The sequence below is a fragment of the Aspergillus fischeri genome, genomic scaffold (assembly GCF_000149645.3).
Source record: "Aspergillus fischeri NRRL 181 1099437636265 genomic scaffold, whole genome shotgun sequence".
NCBI classification, from domain to species: Eukaryota; Fungi; Ascomycota; class Eurotiomycetes; order Eurotiales; family Aspergillaceae; genus Aspergillus; species Aspergillus fischeri.
The window spans coordinates 965,017-988,238 of NW_001509761.1; the positions used below are offsets into that span (position 1 = coordinate 965,017).

Here is a 23,222-nt window from a genome sequence, read left to right on the forward strand (position 1 = left end):
TAAGTACAAAAGGGCCTCTGGGTGTTAAGGTATTTACTGATTTTATTAACAGAGAGTTAAACTAGGTTGGTTAGGATATCTTAAAGAAGTCATTATAGTTACTATAAATTTATACCTACATTCCCACCTTTATTGATTTTTGAACATATATAATCCCGATATGTATCGCAACAGGATGCAATATCATCAAATGACGTCGGAAAATAAAAGAGAAAAGGACGAAACAAGGCACTCTAGTCTTTCACCGTACGCAGCAATCAAAGCGACATAACAAACAAGCAGTGTAGGAATCCAAGGGAAGGCAAAACGCCACTATAGACAATCCACGGCCTTTATACGTGTCATATTCTTCTAATCAAACCTCCATTCCTGCCCCCCGATTTGTATCCCGCAAACGCTGCCGCCGCCGAGTAAGCCAATACCAGGACCCAACTGTTAATATTGTCAGTGGGCCGGCGAGGACAACAAAAACCCAGAATTGATGCGATATCTGGAAATCGCCACCGGAGCCGTAGTCAAAGAGGTTCATCCCAAGGAGTGACTGCCTAAAAAGTCAGGATATCATAACGGATGAATGCAGATAATCTGGTAGGTTTGGGCACCCACGGAGACAAAGCTGGCTGGCAGGTATATCAATGTCACCAGCGTCACGATTCGAACAGTGGCATTTCCATCCAAAGACTTGTTGGTGAGCTTTACCAGCTTGTTATTGAGATCGAGCATTTTGTTGTTGATGTCTATAGTCACAGCTTGGTTTTCCACCGTCAAGGCAACTCCCAGCTGTATCAAATAAGGTTAGGGAATCAAGGACGACGTTATATTTCAGCGGAATTTCTGGGTAGCTCACCAGATCCGATATGCCCCGAACCTTTCGTTCTAGCACGTTAACACTTTCAAGATGTCCTTCTAGGGATGTTATATAATACGCCAGATCACCGGCCACAGATTGGAATTCTTCATCGCTTGAGAATCTCTTCGAGTGGAAGAATGAGTTAATCTGCTCTAACCGGTGCAGTGTTGTCAAAGCAACACCAACCCGAGAAGCGACTGGAACTAGCCTATCGCCCAGGTACTGGTGTTTGAGAAGGTAAACAAGCCTATCCTTATGATCCCCTGTCCGCGGTTTTGACAGATCCAGAGTAAGTGCGATATCCACCTGGCAGCGAATTAACTTGAAAGTCAAGATCTGGGCTTATCTGAAACGCACAGTCTTTTCGATCTCGTCGCCCAGATTCCGAATGCACCAGCGCCAACCGCCCAGGTAAGTGGACAGAACTAGCAGATGAATGGAAGACCACTCGTCAAGAAGAGCGGCAGGGCTTGTTGATAGTGTCTGTTCTATTTGTCGCTGGAGCTTCGATTGAGGGCTTGCATGAAGCAAGATCCAGAGATTCCCCGACTTCGAGGGGTCGTATCGATGGAAGACACAGACTTGGCGGATCCTCCACGAGACCGTTTCTCTTCCCTTGTTGTCATCTTCTGCATACGTGAAGAGATATTGCATATCTGCAAAGTTAGCGCGGGATACATACCCAAGCCGAACCAAAGGGGGAGTACCGTATGCGCCATTGGCTCCCTGTTTCACGTTCATGCCCCCATGGCCAGCATCAGAGCTCCGTGGCTTGTCGCCGAATGAAACAACTAGGTCGAAGAACGAAGAATCAATGTCGTACTGGCTCATGAGCTTGCGCATGGCCTGTTCGGTGATGCCTAAAGGTCGCAGAGAATTTCGACAGCATATTGACCTGGGAAACGTCAAATTGGTGTGCGATTCAAAACGAGCGAAAGGAAATACACTATGCGGGCTTCTGGCTTCGGGGTATTTGCGATATGAGTCTCGAATAGTTCGCTGTTCTTAAACGAATACACGGTCTCGGGTGTGGTTTCGAAAACATAGATATTAGACTCCTCAGACTGAGAAGCAAGAGCTGGATAGCGGAGATGAGGTCGAATCGATTCATAGTAGTCGGATGCGAGACATGCCATATTTTGCTCAGAGACTATCGGAGGCGAAAAGTGATTATCAGCGCGCGTCACACGGTCCAGTTTGATAGGTACAGCCTCATAGAGAAAGAGGCCTATTTCTTTGTCGTCTTCTAGAATAATCCCGGAAATCGTCGGGGACTGGCGTTAATTATACCTTATTCCCCTTGTTCGATCACACACGATGGATTGGCAAACGGGCTCACAAGGCATTATAAAAGGCAGATCTGGAAACTCACTTAGCGCCAGTGAATGGGCACCCGCCATAGTGGCGCAGTTGGAGGATGCAACGGTATATACAGGAGCTCGCAGTCTTCTGCAGTGACTAGATCCTTAACGAAGTTTCATCTACGAGGGAAACAGGTGTATATGCAGCCTACTGCGACCAAATCAAGTACCCGTCATCCAACCCTTCAGCCTGGTCTAATCGCGAAGATCACTACATTACTCGGGTGTCAGTAGGTACAGAGTTGCATCGAATAAGACGCAGAGAGCTCTTACGCGATCTCATCCTGTGGCGAGGGCATGTCGCGGATCAGCAATTCTCGCCCAAGACAGTCATCACAACAGTTAAGGGGAATATGTAGCTTACCGGAGTTACTTCTCTGGGGGCGTCAAAACGGTATCGACCATTGATGTGCTTTTGAATACAGGGCGTGAGCAAGACAGCCGAGTTCAGGGTGGCAGTGCTGGGTTGATCTTATTACCTGAACTTTGATGGGATACCCGAATAACAAGTACAGACGGGCCTCAAGCTTTTCCTGTCGGATGTAGCTTGTTTCATCCTCGCTGATAATATTCTGGATTGTTTGGCTCATGATGAAGGATGTTAGAAACAGGATCAGAGACGATAAGCTGGTCGAAGGATCTAGCTTTTTGGGAAAACGTCAAGTCTGGCATGTGGGTTGTGGGGAACGATGAGGAGAGTCCTGTAGTTTTCTATCCACCACGGAACGAGCCGCCTGTGTCCCAACAAGGCTGGGACAAAATGAAGGGCCGGAAGGGGCGGTTATAGCAGTGAGAGTGCCAACTGAACGGCCGAACATACAGACAAGGTTCGACGGACTCTGCTGGGGCAAGATCTAAAACGCTTGGCAGTGTACGTGGCACCTTGGGATAATTAAGAACCAAGGATCAGTGTTTGATTCAATCCCCGCTTGATTCATGAGGCGTGAACCTGTCAGCCTCATCGCTACTTCGTATTCCCCCTCTTTTGGCGTCATCCCAAGGAGAAATGGGGAAGTGAAGGAGAAAGGGACACTGCATGAACACATTGTCAAGGTGTAAGGCAACCAAAGGGCGGCCTATTGCTTCGCGAGGAGCATCATTTCATGTCAACTGACCCAAGCAACAGGGGGGTATTCAAACCAATGATATATCGCAGAAGCTGCGCCACTGAATAGGCTGAGAGCGTGAGAGGGCATACGGACTAAAGGCTGTATATTATCCCATATTATGCGGCTGATATCACAACATCGACTGTCCGAAGGGTCTAGAGTGCAGAGAAGAAGAAAACATCTATTGCTTCTTTCAGTTGATTTCAGACTCGTTTGAGATCCACCATCGAGTGAGGGACGGGTTCATCGACATCGACTAGGCCGTGATGTCTTGCTGAACGTAGTTCCTAACCTCCTTAAAGGATCCGTGTGGCGTATTGTGGTTACCTAGTGAATATTGATAAATGCGGGATATGATCGACCACTCACAGTAACAAAATAGCATGGATCATGTGGCTCTCGCCCGGGCAGTCCAGGGTATCATAAACTCGGCCGTCTATTATGTTCGCGAAAATGCTGTTTGATTTAACGTGTCTGACCGATTCAGATAACATCTGAATCTCAGATAAGGATGCAGGTTCATTCCGAATGCGACCATTGATCATCCGATTTCTACGACCAACGGTTGTCGAAGACTACCTCAATGACGACCCTCATACAAAATCATACGGAGTACTGCTCAAGATCATAAGCAGGTAACATCCACGTCTATAGATATTATGTACTGCAAAGCCACTTCGGTATTTACTTCCAACCCCTGGCGTATTAAATCAATATTACGAAGGTGTCTCAGGCTGAGCGGAGCATGCGATGACCCTGAACCAGATTTGCTGTCCTGTGTGGGTGAATGGCCCCTTGTTTCAGCCTCATTACTGTGTCTACGGGTGTGGGCGGCTCCGATGATAGCCTATTTCAGGGCCTATGCGTGTTGCGATGGAGTGCTGTTCTCTTTTGTGTAGCCAAGTATTCGGTCCCTCCCATCTTTGCATTTGGGGCGGCGTATAGAATACTTCGCGAGTGTTTAAACGCTTGCTGCTGTCAAATTATAGTTGCATTAAAACTAGCTTATTCCCTCCTTGCTTCGATAGAACATCCGTCATTGCACATTTGTCTTTTGTAGGCATGACTGGAACAACTGGAGTCTACGTGGAACGACGGTAAATGCCCTTTTCTTTGTCATTCGGACTGTTCTCAGCGTTCAGCTTTTCTATAATACCTTAAATATCCTCAAGTACCGTGTTTCTGTATTATGCTAACCACCACCACCCCCGTATCTAGCAATCCCAATCCGTTGAGGGAGCGGACACCCGGCGAGCTTAAAGAAGACGTCCGCAGATTCCACCGCGACCACAAACTTGGGCCGGTGGTCGAACTCGAGGTACTTATTAAGGGGGCGCTCATAGCACAGGACGCGACCAATATAGAGATCGGTGACCTGACCGCCCCGGAAAAGCTCGCCATACAATCCGAGGCGCAGTCGGGATTCTTTCAGCAGACGAAGGAGCTGAAGGTAACCATCCTCACGACTGCATGCGCAGCTATCATCCAGTAAGAGTGCCAACTGGTATTTTATCCCCTGGTATATACACACTAACTCCACTGGAAGAGGGTGGCAACAGTCAACCATCAATGCCGGTTCGCGTGGCTGGCAGTGCCAGCTACTTCTCAAATCGGGGAAACCAGATGCCACTGTCTCCCTATATGAAATGTATATTACTTGCTTGATTGACGCAGCGCCATGGATATCAGGAAGTATTATGTGAGTTAGATTCCGGAGCTGTGTATCCTGCATGGACTAACGAGACATACAGCGGAACATGGCTCAGTGATCCCCTACAGGAGTCCAGATTTGGCCGCCGGCCTGCACTTTTTATATCGGCGTTATTCTGTGCCGCATCTGTACTTGGTATGTCAATTCGGCGAAAGCTAAAAAAAAAAAAAAGTGGCACACTAATCTAAATCTATAGGGACCGCACGATGTACTAATTGGGGGGAAATCCTAGCGTGTCGCCTAATACTTGGAATTGGGGTACGGTGCACATATACGACATACATTCTGACGCGGAATAACAAATGATTCTGTTTAGATTGGCGCAAAAGCTTCTATTGCTCCTGTGTTCGCAGCGGAAGCAGCAGCCGATCACCTGCGAGGCCGGCTGCTGATGATGTGGCAACTATTCGACACGTTGTAAGTACAGATCCCATGAATACCAGGCCATTTGCCGTATTGTCTGCCCAGCTATTTAAACTATTTGCTAGTGGGATTGCTGTGGGGTTCGCATGCCACTGGATTGTTGGACGCAGCTGGAGAGGGCTTTTAGGGAGTGCCGCAGTCCCGGCCCTGATCCTCCTCGTCCTGGTCTTTCTGTGCCCCGAGTCCCCACGCTTTCTAATTCGAAAGGGCGCCTACGCAGACGCATTTATCAGTCTCCGTCAACTGCGAGGGTCTGACATTCAAGCGGCCAAAGACTTATATTACATCCATAGCCAACTGCAAATAGAAGCCGAGTTGTTCGAGGGTAAACGGCCAGAGAAATGGTGGAGAACAGATTTGTACCAGCAGAAGGTCAAGACCCAGACCTTCTTCCAGAGAGTAGGGGCTCTTTTGACGGTCCCACGCAACCGCCGAGCCTGTGTCGCGGCGTTCCTGGTGATGGCGTCCCAGCAGCTTTGTGGCGTGAGTGTTCTATAGCATATCTATAATCGACTCTAACCTCGGTTACAGATCAATGTCCTTTCCTTTTATTCCTCGGACCTGTTTCGCTATGTAGCCTCCAGCCCCGGTGACGGTAATTCACACTCACACAGAGCCCCGGATGTGGCCGATATTGTTAACTGTCAAGATCCAATGGACGACAATGTTGCTTGGCTCAACTTCGGTAAGAGATAATATTCCAACACATGGCCAGGGAGACTAATACCAGCCAGGATTCGGGCTGGCCAATTTTCTATTTACAATCCCAGCCTACAGATTTATCGATTGGAGGGGCCGTCGGGTTCTTTTGTTAATCTCTCTCGGCGGAATGTTCTTCACCCTTCTGGCGATCAGTGGCTTTTTCCGTATCATTAGGCCCCAGGAGGCTCAGAAGGGCCTGGTTGCTGGTTTTACGGTTGTTATCTTCACTTTCTTCTACGGGATTGGTGCTGGACCTGTCCCGTTCACTTTCAGCGCCGAAGTGTTTCCCCTGACTTACCGAGGTAAGCATATGGCTGCTCAATCGGACCGATGATGCAAGTTGCTGACATTGAGTCTGTAGAGGTTGGTATGAGCTTCAGTGTCATGGTGAACTTCCTTGGCCTGAGTCTCTTGATCCTCTTCGTGCCGCGGTTGACGACTATTTTTTCCCCGAACGACCCCAGTGTTCGAAAAGCCCGTCTCTTTGGCCAGTCAAACCTGCTGTTTCTTTTCAGGTACGTCCCCCTTTTGTCGGCCATGATCCACAGAAATGTTCTTACCAACCTGTACAGCGGCCTCAATGCACTGGCCTTTGTCCTTGTGTTTTTCCTGGTCCCAAGTGGCACAGCGCAAATTAGCCTGGAAGAGATGAATTCTATTTGTATGAATTGCTCTTGTCTCCCACTTTCTTGAGTGTGTACTGATGAACATGACAGTCAATACAAAGACCTCTGTGCATGCATTTGAGCATCTCCCTGCCGCTGTGAAGAGAAGATGCCGTCCATCAAACCGCCAAGAAAGAGGCAAGAAAGAGAAGAGGAAGACGAAGGGACGGTGATCTCATTGGAGAGAATAGAGAGTTCTTTTTGAATAAGGGGGTGTTCATTTTGGTACAAGGGTGTGACATAACTGTATTTCTTTTTTTCTAAGGTATAACATTGGTGGAGATGACCAGATATGTTTGATAACATAATTCGTAAGCGAGCGGGCCACCTCTGTCAACCACAGCAGTGACAGCACCTATTAGGAACTTTGTAATAAAATATGCAGCTTATTATAGGTACTGTCTAATATTCATGTGAGCATTTGATAATTGCTGATATGTCAAGTAATATAAATTACAGAGGTTATATTTATTCTCTGAATAAGTTCAAGGTTATACACCACAAGTGATCCTCAAAATTTCTAAAAAAATAATTCCCAAACCATTTATACTTAGTTATATTATACATCCAACTCATACTTTACAATATCTATCTTTGCGTGGGACATCGAAGCTTAACAAGGGTCCTCTTCTATGGAATACTTAGATGGCCCACTCACTTACTGATTATGTTAAATTAATAAATACAGAACCTTCTTGTTGAGCCAGGATAGGTTGATACGGGTTTTCTTCTTCTGCCGGTTATCCGTAATGTACTTTTACTCGATGGATTCTTTTGAGCGTCTCATGTCAAACAGTTCTCTCGAATCCTGCCTTGTTGACTCCATACTAACTACTGATTCTTTTGGGTATGATTAATCAAGGCAAAATTTGAGGCAACCAGCTCGGACTATTGGTCAACAGTATAACATTATCCGTCTATGTACACGCCGGGGGAGGTTTTAGTGCCTATTAGTTCCGTTACTCTCCCCATGGGGCGAACGGACACTTCAGTGGGGAAGTGGCTGATCTGCTGCCTACGTAAACTTCGTTCTTCTGACGCTCTTCTTTCATTCAGCTTCCTTCCTGGTTCCCCTTCCAGGCATCATCACCGTCGAGAAACCTCCAACTGGAGCGCAGCCAACCCCTCATGAGCACCCCATGGACTACGACGCTGATCGGTATCGTACGCATATACGACCACTGCTGTCTCATCTGCTGTTTCTGTGCCGCCTGTGATCCACCAGACGATTCCCGCCCCATCATCTAGTGACTCTCCAACTCCGTGGGAAAATGGAATTTATGTTGCGACGTCGCCGACCTGGGAAACTACGAGAACATCTTTTAACACAGTTGTGTACCGCGATTGACGCTGGAGCAGGGCGATTCGCGCCCCGCAACCGCCTCACGAGGATTTGGGCCCCGGAGGTACTCGAGGAATTCGCCTTCCACGAGGGGTTGCGTCTCCCCTCGTCATCATTCGTCGAAGACATCCGCAGAGATTTCTTACAGACCATTTCGATCCTGATCTATGTGAACTGGGATGACTGGACGCGTTTTAATGACATCTTCTTCTCGCATCAGGGCCCCGATCGGAAATTGGATCGGACGGATCGTCACATCCCCGAATACGACCTACAGAGCCTGCAAAGTGACAATTTCCTAGGCCCCGGGGCTGGATCTCGGTTCTATGATAATCGGTATATTTTCTGCCCGATCGACATCGTGGAAGACAGTAATTTGAAGCGGGAGGATGGCTGGAGGTTACCGTTTCTGGCGGGGAGATCCGAAGCCTGCGGAAGTGGAGGGTTTGGGAGAGTCACCAAAGAGGTAATCGCTGCCAGGCATTACCGCTCTAAGGGAGTACTTCACTGGGTACGAGCCTCGTGGATATGTCAATGAACGTCCAGCTAACTGCATTGCCCCATTTAGACCGAGAAAAGTGTTGCTCGCAAGCTGTTCAAGTCCAAACCAGACTACGAGCGAGAGCTTTTCAATCTCCGAGCGCTTCGTGAATGCGACGGTCAGAATGCACGCATCGTCCTCCCTCTCGCAACGGTTATCATTGGGAGTCAGTTTAACATCTTGTTTCCCTTGGCGAGAATGGACCTCGACAGATTCCTGAATGGGGCACTGCTGCCACCAGCCAAGTGCGATATGAGCGAGCTGCTCGAAGAATTGATTAGTCTGGCCGGTGCGCTGGCTCATCTGCATACAGGGCTCGGCTATAACATCCACGGCTGCCACACGGATCTGAAGCCCGCCAATATCCTTGTGTATATGAAACATGACACATCTAGACGACCTCAGATTGGGAAATGGATGATCACCGACTTCGGACTCTCCATCATTAGCCGCATAGAGCGCCGGGGTAGCGGAGATGGTCTTCCCATGGAGTCCATCACCGAGACGATGACCCAGCTCCAGCGGATGCGCGGTACTTATCAGGCACCAGAGGTTTGCCATGGTCTCGGAATCAGTCGAAGCAGCGATATATGGTCATTTGGCTGTATCTTGGTCAGGGTACTTGCCTTTAAGCTGGACGGGATACAGGGACTCCGAAGATTAGATGAACTCCGACGGAAGGACGATGATGGGATTACGGATTATGCAGGTCGTCATGATTATTTCAACCGGGGGCAACCCGCAGTGCTGAATCCTCATATTGCCAACTGGATTAGGGATCTACCAAAGCACCATCTAAACTACAGTGACGAGTTTCTGAAGGGTTGTGCTAACATGCTATTGCGTACTTTGAGCATTAACAAGCACGATCGGCCAGAGGCGAGTGTAGTCCAACAACTCCTGGGAGAACTCAAATTGATCCTTCATACATCCCCGCATACACATCTTCAGCCGACCTCCTCGATGGACTCGAATTCGGAATATTCTTCCACAGGCCCACCTTCGTCCCGATCACCCAGTTCATCCGTGTCCGATCCGACGTCCGTGTACAGCCGCGGTCTTGCTGTTCTGACGGATGATTTGGTTGCTGCGATAGAAAATTGCGATCTGGCAAGCGTTGAGAGATCTTTAAGTCAGAATGTGGACATCGACAGGCCCGACAGCAAAGGGAATATCCCTTTAGGAATTGCCGCCCGTCTGGGCAATGCGCCAGTCGTTCGGCGTCTGCTGGAAGCGAACGCCAGGGTCGATGCAAGGTCCCCAAGGGGGGAGACGCCGCTGATGATAGCAACACGCAACGGTCACAAGGACGTCTCCAAGCTACTTTTGGAGCAAGGAGCGGATTGCCGGGTTTACTCCGACGACGGATTGACATGTCTTCATTACGCAACCTGGTCTGCCGCCAGCGCAGAACTCATCCGACTGTTGATTCCGTCATTTCAGACCGTTGACGTTCCGATGAAAGGGTTCAACGAGGAAATGCCCCTGATGACTCTGGTCAAGAACTTTGTTGACAATGACGCTTGGGAAGATAAGTTTAGGACCTTTGTTGGCGCCGGGGCAAATGTCAACCAGGCCGACAAATTTGGAAAATCACCGCTGGAATGTGCCGTGAGAGATGGCTCCCTCAGGGCCGTGAAACTGCTTGTGGATCACAACGCAGTCAAGGTAGATTTACCCGGTATTCCTCAATCACCCGCTATAAAGGCACTCTTGAGAAACGCATCGATGCCGCATCGGCCAAGCGTTGATAGCAGTCGATCACGGCGTTCCAGCTTCTTACGGAGGTGATATTGTTGCTTTTCTCCCTTTTTTCTCCCCTTCGACTGGGTTGTCTTATACTTTTTAATTCCCTCTACTGTTTTCTTCCACTTACTTTTGTCTGGTTGCCAACAAATGCATTCAGTTATGACCTATGTTTCTTCCTCTTTTTCCCTTCGTGTATTTTGGCTTTTCCTGGCGTGATGGAGATGTGGTGAAGGAGTTGGCATCCGATACCCCTGGATGTTATTTTATCCTCGTGAACTGTTAGATACACTAGGGTTTTTTTGGGAATATAGAGATATGAAGTTGAATATAGTAGCTCCTGCGTGAGTGCAGCACACTCAAGATGACAAGACATAGATAATCATTCATCAGGCTAGTAGCACTGTCTAACAGCACTGACTGAAATTGTTGGCCATTAGTTGGCGTCTATGACATGCTTTAAAGAGCCCAGAGTGATTGTCACTGTAAAAGCTCAATATCACCTGCTGTATGATGAGATATCTCGATCTGAAGAAGTATTCTCCTACTCTTCAGTGGCCCTGACAGAGGAAGCATAGGGTCAAGGGTACATTAACACTGAATAACAATGCTAGCTGACTTAGGTAGACATGGTACTTGGAAACCAGCTGCGAGATCTCAATGGCCACAGAGTACGTAGTTCAAATGCCATAATGAAAATACGGGACCCATCCAAACTCGCGATTACGACAGGCTGATTTCTTGTTTCTGCTGCTCGATTGCTTCGGATCTCTCTCCCCTGATACAGCTAGCATCCCACTGTTAGATGCATCGCGAAGCGTCCGTGTCGCCAGATGAAGCGCCCTCGCCACTGCACCATCGACCATCCCCTCCTCCACAAGCATCTGATAGACAATCCGCGCCACCTCCACACTCGAACTATCCGAGACAGGCCACAGCGTCCCGATGTCATACCGGAAACCGGCCCGCTGGAAGAAACTCATGTAATGCGCCGCCTCTTTGAGCAGTGCGCTCTCGCCCGTCTTGTGCCCGTGGTCCTTTTTCTTCCGCTTTCTGTTGCTTTGATCGATGGTCACTTCTTCGTCCCGTAGTAGGGCCATATGCAGACGACGCCAGGATAGATAATCTGCGTCATTCCCCGGGCAGCGTCGACCGCTGTCTCAATCGTCGCAATTGCATCGCAGAGTTCTTCAATGTGCTGATATTCCTCGGAGAGCGCGCCGAGCAGTGACCCTAACCCGCCTGGATCCTTTGCTTGTTATCCTCATGCGATATATCTTTATCAATCTGCTCCGGGAGACACGGCCAGTTTTGATGAGCACTTGACCGTCGCATCTGATTTTCCATTGTGACAGTGGTCCATTCTGCTTTTGCGCGCATGGTTCTGATTCAGGCGGTTACCAGACTCTCATGGGACTGTGTGCAAAGAGTACGCCCGATTTGGGAAAATGTGGCAAAGCGACTATCTTCACTCCTTCAAGTGTAGGCTGACTTGCCGCAAGGAGGGGAAAGGCTGACATCTGACCATTCAGAGGTCAGAGAGTCCTGTCAGTTGTCAACTATATGCATATGCGCCTGTCAGAATCGACGCTCACGGGTGATTCCTCGGAGAAAAGCGCCTCGATGCAGCCACAGCTTGCGAGTCACATCTGTTGCATGACTGAATCCCCGAGAGAGAGAGAGTCGAGAGGCGGCTGAGAACCTTGGGTCTCGTTCATGTCCGAAGCCGGAGACGGCCAGCCAGCCAAATTGGTATAGTCACTCCAAGAGCTCATGCTTATAGTGTTTCATGTCTGGTGGGCATCTAGTTATGTTAACTTCTGGATGGCTGCTTATGCTGATTGAGGCTGATTGAGGCCTAGGAGAGGTATAGTGCAATAAAGCACCGAAGGAACAGAATAAAAGCATTAAAGTGTCCATCCAACTAATATTAGCGTTATCAAGAGTGTCAGCCCTATATATATTCTAGTAGTAGTGGATGTACAGAGAACATGACAGTAGTTGTAAAACTAGCGAATAGTATGTAGATAGAGTGGTTAGTTTTAAGCATACTAGTGTGTACTTGGCTACAGGAGAGTTCTTTAATTATGTTATTTAAATTAGACCCGGCTATGTGTTTCTGTACCTCTTCTTTAGTAAGAATCCTTACTACATCTAGGCTGAATAGTTATAGTGGCCACAGTGAATCTATTTTCCTTAAATAGCTCTTGCTAAGGATTAGTTTAAGCTACTTAGAAAAAGCAAGGAAGGGGCTGAAAAACAAGTAGGAAGGTGAATGGGAGAGAGAGGGCAAGGTTAGCTAAGGGGCCTCATCAGCGCTGCAGGGGCATTTAGGGCGTGTGGGTGAAGAATAGAGGGCTTCAGGGTGTTCAGGTGAAGGGGCCAGAAGGGTCTGAAGCAGCTGAAGAGTAAAGCAGTAAGGGTAGCCATTATAATAAGTAATAAAAAAGACACGAGCAGGGATTCGCTGGTGGTCACACACCCAACTGTGGCTTGAACGTGGCTAATACCTGGGTGGGTGCCCTTTTGGGTGATGGGGGGGTGGTGATTAGTGTGGGTGCAGTTTGGGGAGGTGGTGATGTCTAGAGTATACTAGTCTGGATTCTCTATCACCACTCTGGAGTACGCATCACACTCGGGGAGCGCAAGATCCACTTGGCGCTAAATCAGCGTGTTGACTGGAGGAATGAAGTAGATATGAAACACTGAGTGTTCCACCATCAGTGCAGCCACAGCTCTAGGGAAATGCTTGGATGAGCCTGGCCGACGGAGCAGCTTATAATGTCTTTTCGAGTCAGAAGGTTCCAATACAAACGCAGCCTTCGGGTACAGATATTCCACTGCATTGAAAAGCCCTCTCTGGACATGGATATAAACTCATTGAACAATATACCCCATAGTTCAGCCGCTGATGGGAAACTGCGATGGTTCTCCTAGTACAGTTAAGGCAGATCTGCTGAGAATATGCAGCAGTACCCAGAGATGCAGGCCCCCCTAGCCACCCTGCCTTCGCTTCCCAAAGAGGTCGTGATTTAGCTACCCCGAAGCGGAAGTACTGGTTCAGTATTAGATACGGAACACGCGCATGTCTCATGCACTGATCAGCTGTGATGGCTATCGGTGAACAAAGCCCCAAACACACGGGCAGACTCCACTTCCCCACAATTTCATCCGAAAGTCTGGCTGTCGATCCCGGAAACCGCCCGCACTTCGTGATAATTAATGCCGAGATATGGTCAATCCTCTCAAGGGCTTGCATATCTCTGGCGGCCATAAATAACCTGGAGCTCTTCAAAGCACGAGAATATGGAGCCTAGATTCTGATCAAAGACAGTCCGCTTGTGAAATCCAGTCCACAATAACTGAGACAAAACCAACATGAGAGCCTTGCATGTCGTACAAAGTGGCGCGGTAGCATTGTATACGCTTCTTGCAGCCAAAGCAGTATCTGCCTCTGGCGTCGACTCCGGCTTTGTTAACCCGGATGTCGTTTATCGTCCCAAATTCCGCTATTGGTGTGTTTTTCGCTGCCCTCGGACTGTGAGGTACTGACAAGAAGCAGGCTACCTGATGCAAGTGTCCCTGCCGACGTCGTCCAAGAGGATATCGCCCGTATCGCTGAAGCTGGGGGCGGTGGCATCGAACTGTTGCCCTTCTACTTGTATGGCCTTCCGACAGCACAGGGCATGAACGCTACGCCGCCCACAGACTGGGATGTATATGGGTTCGGCACACCTGCTTTCAGCGATCTGTTCCAGGCTGCTCTGAATGGCTCGAAGGAAAGTAAGATCCGTATGGACTTCGCTGTGGGCGCAAACCAAGGACAGGGTGTCCCTGCAGTTCCAGGAACACCGGGGCTGGCAGTCCAACTAGTAAGTGTTTCTTCATTTCTTCGTTCCAAGGATAGGCCACATAATAACGGGCAAGTCAAGCTGCTGGGAAGCACATCTGTGCACGCTGGTGAACGCTATTCTTCCACAGTTCCGCCGCCAGCCGAATTGTCATCCGTGGTGCAATCGGGCTTGACATTTATGCACCCTCTAGAGGATTTCGGCACACCTAACCTGACTTCTGTCATTGCGTACCAAGTGCTTAATGGTAACACCATGTAGATGAATATTCTCTCATTATCTAACGCTGTGCAGTCTCCTCAAGCGGCGGTTCCAAAATTGTAGCGCTGGACCCACTCTCGTTTGTTGATCTGTCTGCCAAAGTGAAGGATGGTCTACTAGACTGGACAGCACCGTTGGGCAATTCACCTTGGCGTGTCTTCAGCTTCTGGGTCAAGCATACCAACCAACGCAGCTGCACAGGCGGCCGCAATCCGACCACTGTTATTGGTAATGGTTCTTGGATTGTTGACCATTTTGATGCCATGGGAGCGCAATTGATCACCGATTTTTGGGATCAGCATATTCTGAGTGACGAACAAACCTTGACCTTTCTGCAAGAAGTGGGACAGTATGGTACGGTGAGCTCCTTTGTTCTTCATAAGAACGCCACTGATGACTTTGTAGCGTGGGAGGACAGCATGGAGATGCTCTCATCGTTATACTGGACACCGAGTCTATTGACCAGGTTTGAGCAGGACCGTGGGTACAGCGGTCTTCCATGCCTTCCAGCTCTTTTTAAACCGCAGAATAACTGGAATGCGATTGTGCCGTCGTACAATGAGATGTACACACTTGGAAATCAGAAGGACAGTGCGTGTAATGCGGATTATCGTCGGACACTGAATGCTGGATATCAGGACTATATGGCCCATTTCAGTCAGTGGACGAACAGGATTGGGATCCAGTATTCGAATCAGCCAGCGTATAACCTGCCACTTGAAATGGTACGTCTCCTTTACTCACACCGAGTTGGCTCTGACCCGTTCAGTTGGGTGATATCCCTCTCTCCGATGCGCCAGAATGTGAGTCGCTAGGCTTTAGTGATAACGTCGATGCATATCGCCAATTCAGCGGGCCCGCTCATATCAGTAATCGCAACGTCGTCTCGAATGAAATGGGCGCAGTGAACAAGCCGGCCTATATGCTCACAATACCAGAGCTTCTATATTCCATCAAACGAGCCTGGTCCGGGGGTGTCAACATGGTCGTCCTGCACGGGTACACCTATTCTGGCAATTATCCCAATACGACATGGCCTGGATATACGACTTTCGGCTTTAGGTTCACCGAGATGTGGAATCAAATCCAACCTGCTTGGATTCATATGAAGGACTACCTGGATTATATCTCACGGAATCAATTTGTACTGCAGCAGGGCCGTCCACAGATCGATTTGGCGCTGTATCTGTACGAGACACCGTGGAGTGCCGCAGACCTGCTTCATTCGAACAATATAACTGCTGCTGGTAGGCTCTCGTTGATGAGTTCCAAGGTGGAGCTGACATTTATTGACAGGCTACACTCACGATTACGTTGCGCCCGATAACCTCTTTTCACCACAGGTTACTGTTCGAGCTAAGGTCCTTGCTCCGGACGGACCAAGCTATAGGGCCCTGGTTTTCGCCTCGCCCAAATTTAACATATCTACTTTCAATCTTGTTCGGGAAGATGTGGCGGCACGAGTGGTAGAGTTTGCTCAAAAGGGACTACCCGTGGTATTTGTTGGAGGCCTACCGCAGGTGACATCAAATACTCAGGCTGGGCAAATTGTGGACGATGGGTGGCGTAAGATACGAAACTTGCCATCCGTCCAGTTTATTTCCTCACTTGCAGATCTCCCTGGTGCTCTGAGTAAGGCAGGAGTCATGCCAGATGTTTTGCCAAGCTGTACTACTGGTACACTGCGCGTGGTGAAGCGATCCAGGCCCGAAGACGATGTAGATTATGTCTTTCTGTATAACGATCAGATCGTCTCCACCTCATGCCAAATCAGCATCCAAGACCATGGAACGAGAACACCGCACCTTCTCAATGCTTGGACTGGGGAGAAAAAGATGATCGGCTCGTTTGAGAGAAGGTCCGCAGTGATCACGGTTTCTCTACAGTTCGCGCCAAATGAGACGAGCATTCTAAGTCTCGAGAAGAGCGGCAGTAGTGGTCCTACAAACTTGACCATGCTTGGAAGCAGCAGTACATCAAGGCGATACAGCATAGCTAACCTGACACGTTGGGACCTGTCGATCGAAGACTTCCATGCTCCACGCCGCCGTTCTCAGGTGGAAACAGCCATCACATGGCACAACTTCTCCAACATCGCCCTCGGACCATGGAGCGCTATCTCTCCTGCATTGGCCAAGGTGGGCGGCATCGGTCGATACTCGACGAGCTTCACTGTACCGAATGTCCCGCGCATACAGGGCAAGCTATCGCTAGGTCCGATCATTCACACTGCTCGTGTTTATATCGGAGGACGGAGGCTTCCTCCAATTGACCCAGTCAACCCAGTCATTAACATATCATCGTACATCGGTCCCAGTCGGACATATAAACTTATAGTGGAAGTGACAACTCCATTATTCAATCGGATCAAGACGGATGCAAATCAAACTAAGATCGCTGGGTCGACAGCGGGAGAGCTACAGCCGCTGTATGCTAGTACGCCGTATCAGGAGTACGGTTTGATGGGGCCAGTGGTAGTGATTTGGAGCATTAGCACATGAGTCACGCACGGCTAAACAGTCGAAAAAATCCGAGTGGCAGTCCGATGTTTGACTGAGGGTGCCTCTTACTTTAGACCTGTGGAGCCAATCATGCGCCGCATATACGAGACTACGAGTACGAGAATACGAAGGCGAACTCGGATGGCAAAGACAAAATTCAATCTTCAATTCTCCAGGCAGCTCAGTCCTCAGCATGTAGACCCCTCCGGGCCTGCAGGAAACTGCAAAGACTCCAAAATCTGCCCTACTTTACTGTAGAAAGGAAGCTGATTACAATAACAAAGACGTCTACTGTAATGGAAGCGTGCGGGCCTTAGGGCTCATTAGCCAACACTCAGAGATAGCGTGGATGTATTGTTGAAGTGAACGCTTGAGCGGGAGCCTCCTATTTCTTTGCGTCCTAGAACCGCCTCTCCTGAAGAGAAGTGGGATTCCGGCTCATCTGCGTCAGTGAAATTCTTTGGACGACTTTGGGACTGTGCTAAAGGACTATTATTACAACTGCATGCCTGAGCGACTGCTGATCTGCCTCTTGACTGCTACTTCCAGATTGTACATCCTGCTTCCCTGCACACTTCAATGCTTTGATATCTCAACAACCAAGTGTCTATAAGGCCGATATTTAAGTATAAGGTATAGTATAGTCATATTGAGTTAAAGTTATAAACTACAACCTCCTAGTGTATGCATATACCCAGGCAGCATGAATTACATCTGTATTTTTGGTAATATTAACCTATAGACATTAAGAGGGCGGAGTAGTATTTTGTGGCCTTTTATAGGAGTGTTCTTATAATTAAATTGTACATAGTCTAAAAATATTACTTACATAATAGCACATATTGGCATGGTTGAGACAAGGCCTTGACGAGTGTATTTAAATTGCGTTGGTCATCATGCGTGTGAGAGTCAGCATGTTACATTGTTCTTTCAGTCTCAGACTAACGACTAACATTACAGGCTTGGGAAATCAACATTCAACACATATCGGGAAGCTAACATTTCGCCCAGACTTGACAGCTCCCTTTGATCTCCATCACAAGTCACCTACCTCTACCTTATAGGAAGCGTTGCAAACTAACAGAGAGCTTATTTGAGCTCACCCTCTCCAACGCACCGCTTGACTGGATAAGTATCCCTCAGACAAGTCGTCACCACGCCCTTCACCCAGTTCAGCGTTGCGTCATTATAGGTATAAGTCTCATCGGTGAATGAATCTGCCTGGTAATACTCAAACTGTCCGCTGCCAGGCGAGCCAGTGAAGACATAACCTCTTTTGCGGTGCGTCAAAGGATTGCTCACTATCGCTCCCCATTTGTTCTTTGGGATGGTCATGGTCACAGTGCCAGTGAGGGTGCTAGTTTTTGTGTACTGGTAGTTCGTGGTCACGCCGACTTGGAGGAATTTCTCGACAGTTGCAGTGAAGGAAGTTCCGACCGAGATGCTGTTGGCGATCATTTGGCCTGCTGCCATGGCGACGGTGGCGTCAGCTTGGTTGGCGTGGACGATGGTGGACATGGGGATGTCCCAGCCTAGAAACTCCTGATCAGGAAGCGGGATGATAATTTGGGGGCCTCCCCGCTTCTGCAGGCCGTTGAAGTTGGCGGACTTGAGGGACCGCGGGAAGTTGTCGGTGGGAGTCTCGAGAAAGGTGCCATTGAGGTGGGAGGCGAGGTCCGTTTTCTCGATGGATTTGGTAGTCCCATCAGCGAGGAGTAGGATCGCCTTGTCGGTATCGACATGATTGGTGGGAAGAGCCGCAGCGAGAGCGCAGCTGGCATACAAGGCTGTGAAGAGCACGGAAGGGAGATTCATTTTATGCGTTATCAGATCTGACTCGTGTAGACTTGGAACGAATATGTAAAGATAGAACGTAAAAGATAGGAGGAAGAACCAGCCCATATAGCATGAAGCCGGGGATTGTGATCTGAGATATACGCCGTGCTAACAGATCTGTATTCCGCATATGTACGCCCAGGTCCCCTACAAACACTGTGTCTCACACGGTGAATCGATTGTTCGGAGTTGTATAGATTATCATGGTCGAGCTAGAGGGATTCCCCGAAGAATGACCGACGCTGAATATTTGAGACATATTAAGGCCGAAGGATCAAAGTCTGACCCTTAATACGCAAAGAGGCTCGCCTGGGCGAACAGATTGGCCAACATTAACTCGCCATGAACACAGGGCGGTCCCTTTTGAGTTCCGTCTAAAAAGATCATCTGTGGACCCTGCGCCTTCATCCCCATCACGTCCCATCAGAGAAACTCATTGGTCAGCCCGGAAAGACACAATGGCCGCGGGCTGCAGATCTTTGCCAAGGGGAGGAGAATTGGACTTGTCGGAACTTTATTGATGAGCGAGTTCCGGCCACGGTGCGACCATATGACGTCCAAATGGTCCAACCGTCCGATTTGTGGCACTCGCCAAGAGTAATGAGAGATACCCCGCGGCTTCACGCCGAAACAGAGACTGGGAACTGTTATTCGTCATTCATTATCCGTTCCTGGCGTAACCACTCCGGCCCCCGGGCATGGTGTAGCTCCGTTGTCGATCACACTGGGGGCCGTCCCGTTGTATGGTGCCGTTCGATTCCGATAGGATGATAGACGAGAGATTCGTCCCGTTCAACGGCCTAGGACCACAAGATCAGAACCAAGTTACTACCTGTCGGAGAGTGAAACATGGACCAGGCTGCAGTCCTCTACCATGAATTGCCTTCATCATACCATTAGTCTCCATTATGGAACTTCTAGGCGAAATTGTCTCAGTGCTCGCTGAAGCCGTACGGGGAATCTTCGGGCTCATCAATCCATGCGACTTTACCATCACTAGGTCCGGAGGACTTTGTCAAGGATTATGCGCACTGCTGATACTCCTCATTCTTTCCACTGGCCTTTAAGTACCTGCCGACTTTGCTGAGGAATGGAAGCCATGGTAGTCAATACACATTCTCAGTCCTATACACTTCTTCACAAGCTTTTCTAGTCTGATATACCCGTCAAACATGAAGGCCTCTATCTCTCTCATTGTTGCTACCCTAGCCGCCAGGTCTGTTGCGACATGTTCCTTGTGAGTGAGGCCATACTAACAGCTGGAAGTGTTTTCGCGGACTTACACTACACTGGTATCTGTGTTGACAATCCTGCCAAGGGTGTGGTACGTTGAATCCGTGGTCTACTTTGAACGTCCAGGGTAATTTCACTAACAATGGATAGACTGTTTATAACAAACAAGCAACGGAAAAAGCATGCGCGGCATATAAGAACCGCAACACGGGAGATGCACAGTGGGATAGATGTCCGGACTGTACACTCAAGAGCGACCACGACATCCTATTTTATTGCCAGACGGCGGCACGGCACATTGGGGGAGATGAGTTGGAATATTACTGCAAGCAGAATGGGGCGAGCAGCAGTGTAGCTTGGTGAAGGGAGCTGTTGAACAATATTGCTGGAATTGCGCTTCCGTATTACAGATATCAGAGAATAGGAGAAGTCAATACGATCGAAGAGTAACAGGATGAAGGGCTGTATATAATGCCTCCTGTTAGTTAGTCCTGACTTTCACAAACATCTTTCAGTCTCTGGCGACCGGATTCCCATGATTTACCGCATTCAATAACAGGCTTAAGTACGGCTGAGTAGACAGGAAGCCCTGTTTTCCACACGCTCTGGTCATATGTGTTAGGTTGGAGGTAAGACTTCATTATACAGTGCATTTGACTCATATTATACAGAGAGCTATGTGGTTCTACAGGAATGGAACAATACCCTAGCGGGTGAGCCTGTATCAACCCTAGAGAGGCAAGCTCATATGGCAAACTACCATACCCTGGATAGCAGTTACCAGGCAGTGGGTGCCCAATTACCTCCCAGAAATAGCAATGATCCTCCGGAATAGCGTGAAGATTATCGATCATGGTGCTGCCAACAGTTCCCAGACCGCCCATGTGGCCCACACCACCCGCCATCCTGCAGCATACCAAAACGGCCGGATGGTATTCATTCTCCTGCAGCGCGCTCCACGTGTACAGCGCAGCCAGACTAGCATTGTAGAATGTAAAGCAGAAGCCCACGATCCGACCAACTTTGGAGTGACGAATATGATAGTCTCGCAACAGCCAAGTGCTGAGCACATACGGGAAGAAGGAGACGCCCGTCACCCGCATCCGAGTCAAGGGATGAGCCAGCTCGTCGCGGTTGTACGGCAATAATCGAGACGAACAGAAAGGCGAAAGCGTTGAATCCTTGCAGTGCTAAGGCAGAGCCGTACATGAGGCGAACGGACAGAGGCTGGAAGTGATTCTGTGGCGATTAGCAGCAGGCAGTTCATATAGAAGGTAACCTACCATGATAGATGATGTCGGATTGTTTAACCGTTATTCTGAGGTTGTGTTCCTGCGTTGAACGGTTAAAGAAGTTGCTTGATGACTAGTGATCAGTTGAGGAGGATGGGATGTTGCAGCTATATCCAGCGTGTGACCTTCGTATCCCTTCAACACAGGGGTGGAAACGTACTTGTCGACAATTTCCATATCAATTCATCTTCAATATCCCGAACTAAGCTTTGTCCAGAGCGGTTGATTCCGAATACGGAGGCTTTGCATAAAGATGCCCACGCATGGACGGCCCTGCCAAGGTCAATTGACGGATGTTCAGACATGGCACTGCAGCAATGGGATATTTTACTACGTACTACCCGTATATCCAATAATGACATGGTGTATAAGTGATAGAACGACAATTTAACCTAGTAAAAGTGTTCTCCTAACACATAGTGTAGTGCAGCAGTATAGTGCACGATACTATCAACCCTTATACACAATTCGAAGATCAAGGTCACCTCTATCCATTCTGTCTTCAGTATATTCTCCGTATCCCGGAAAACGCAGTTTAAGCAGTTCGATTCCATCACCAGGGATAGCACCGATCGCAAATCGCATCTTGCACTTCGCGTCAACGAGGGTCCGGAGATCATCGGCTTCAAGAAAGACCTTGTATGAAGACTCTTCACCACCGCCGAGCTTTCGTATGGTGTAGGTTAATCCATGCAAGAGTGAGTACTGGCTTACGAAAACAGTATCCTTGCGATCATAGCCGTAATACTTTGCGCGATGCATGTAGCCGTCGAAGATATCCTGCTGTAGCTAATCCGGGGTTGAGCGTTCGTTAATGCGCAAGCATAAAATACCACACTTACAGATTTGATGGTAAGCCTCAGGTCACGCTTCCCCAGGTGGATATCCTCGTCACCGCAAGCTGTGAACACGTATTCGATCCCGACTTGGATCGTGCCACCGAATATCAATTCGTGGATCATAATCATCTCCCGGTTGCCATGGTAAACCCGCTGTTCCACATAGATCCTTGGATCGGGATGGGTCTCCTCTCTCTCAGCAATGAATGCGGTCAACCTCACGTAGCGGCCCCTGTCGTAAGTCGCATCCGGGTTAAGAATTTCTGTTTCGTCTGGTACGTGCAGTATCATCAGTCCCGTTGCTTAAGCACTGACGAAGAAATGACCGAGTTATATGGCTTAGGACTTCCCTACCAGTAAAAAATACTTTCCTGAACCTGTAACCCGGAACCTCATTTCGCTCACGACTCTGATCCTGGCTTCGGGTGAATATCGTGAGGGGACGATCCCGATTGAGACCGTATTCCTTGACCATGTTCTCGATAGGGCCTCTGCAGATAGACTTGCCGAAAATGCATTTCTGCGGCGTCCTGGAATTGATCCTGCTCTGGCTCCTAGGGGGCGAGTTTGATGGGGACGTCCCCTTCATCACTCGAGTTGCTGATCTTTTGCTGTGCAAGAGAATATTGTCGTCCTCATCCACCTCGTGGATACTCGCTGGTTCCGGGGCAGTTTTCATGTTGGGGAGTTTGCAGAGGGCTTCTGTCCAGTAGCGGTAATGTGCCTGGTATTAACAAAGGCTCGATGGGAAAGTCAGGGAATTTATGTTCTGAGGGGTCGTGTCCAACATTGGTGCGAGTCAGGCTATTCAGGGGTTGTAATGGGGCAGTGCCAGACTAAATGCTGCAAGTGACTGCGCCGCAGAAATAACCCCTGTTCGAAAATAACTACACTATTTTTCAAAAATCCCATACAACAGTCAAGTGTGACGTCCTCGCCAGATTCCTCATGATCACGCA

At 48.8% G+C, this 23,222-nt stretch overlaps 7 protein-coding genes across 7 annotated transcripts; 3 read left to right on the forward strand and 4 right to left on the reverse strand.

The window, feature by feature from the left end:
• Window positions 1-561: 561 nt before the first annotated feature.
• Window positions 562-1,986, reverse strand: NFIA_004010 (uncharacterized protein; the record flags this gene model as incomplete). Its single annotated transcript, XM_001258941.1, has 4 exons — window positions 562-780; window positions 848-1,156; window positions 1,208-1,745; window positions 1,796-1,986. The coding sequence occupies 4 exons, from the start codon at window positions 1,984-1,986 to the stop codon at window positions 562-564; spliced, it is 1,257 nt and encodes a 418-aa protein (XP_001258942.1).
• A 2,523-nt stretch (window positions 1,987-4,509) lies between these two features.
• Window positions 4,510-7,238, forward strand: NFIA_004020 (putative MFS transporter; the record flags this gene model as incomplete). The annotated part of the gene is made up of 11 exons (XM_001258942.1): window positions 4,510-4,808; window positions 4,867-5,019; window positions 5,072-5,166; window positions 5,228-5,289; window positions 5,348-5,448; window positions 5,520-5,937; window positions 5,986-6,139; window positions 6,189-6,458; window positions 6,518-6,671; window positions 6,729-6,817; window positions 7,168-7,238. 11 exons carry the CDS (start codon window positions 4,510-4,512, stop codon window positions 7,236-7,238), a joined length of 1,866 nt encoding a protein of 621 aa, XP_001258943.1.
• An 854-nt stretch (window positions 7,239-8,092) lies between these two features.
• Window positions 8,093-10,495, forward strand: NFIA_004030 (ankyrin repeat and protein kinase domain-containing protein; the record flags this gene model as incomplete). The annotated part of the gene is made up of 2 exons (XM_001258943.1): window positions 8,093-8,674; window positions 8,732-10,495. The coding sequence occupies 2 exons, from the start codon at window positions 8,093-8,095 to the stop codon at window positions 10,493-10,495; spliced, it is 2,346 nt and encodes a 781-aa protein (XP_001258944.1).
• Window positions 10,496-11,130: 635 nt separating this feature from the next.
• NFIA_004040 (uncharacterized protein) lies at window positions 11,131-11,550 on the reverse strand (the record flags this gene model as incomplete). The annotated part of the gene is made up of 1 exon (XM_001258944.1): window positions 11,131-11,550. The coding sequence occupies one exon, from the start codon at window positions 11,548-11,550 to the stop codon at window positions 11,131-11,133; it is 420 nt and encodes a 139-aa protein (XP_001258945.1).
• A 2,278-nt stretch (window positions 11,551-13,828) lies between these two features.
• NFIA_004050 (uncharacterized protein) lies at window positions 13,829-17,063 on the forward strand (the record flags this gene model as incomplete). Its single annotated transcript, XM_001258945.1, has 7 exons — window positions 13,829-13,965; window positions 14,013-14,322; window positions 14,383-14,558; window positions 14,606-14,916; window positions 14,968-15,287; window positions 15,332-15,809; window positions 15,859-17,063. The coding sequence occupies 7 exons, from the start codon at window positions 13,829-13,831 to the stop codon at window positions 17,061-17,063; spliced, it is 2,937 nt and encodes a 978-aa protein (XP_001258946.1).
• A 1,089-nt stretch (window positions 17,064-18,152) lies between these two features.
• NFIA_004060 (uncharacterized protein) lies at window positions 18,153-18,878 on the reverse strand (the record flags this gene model as incomplete). Its single annotated transcript, XM_001258946.1, has 1 exon — window positions 18,153-18,878. The coding sequence occupies one exon, from the start codon at window positions 18,876-18,878 to the stop codon at window positions 18,153-18,155; it is 726 nt and encodes a 241-aa protein (XP_001258947.1).
• A 2,996-nt stretch (window positions 18,879-21,874) lies between these two features.
• Window positions 21,875-22,942, reverse strand: NFIA_004070 (uncharacterized protein; the record flags this gene model as incomplete). Its single annotated transcript, XM_001258947.1, has 3 exons — window positions 21,875-22,213; window positions 22,267-22,535; window positions 22,618-22,942. 3 exons carry the CDS (start codon window positions 22,940-22,942, stop codon window positions 21,875-21,877), a joined length of 933 nt encoding a protein of 310 aa, XP_001258948.1.
• Between the last annotated feature and the right edge of the window lie 280 nt (window positions 22,943-23,222).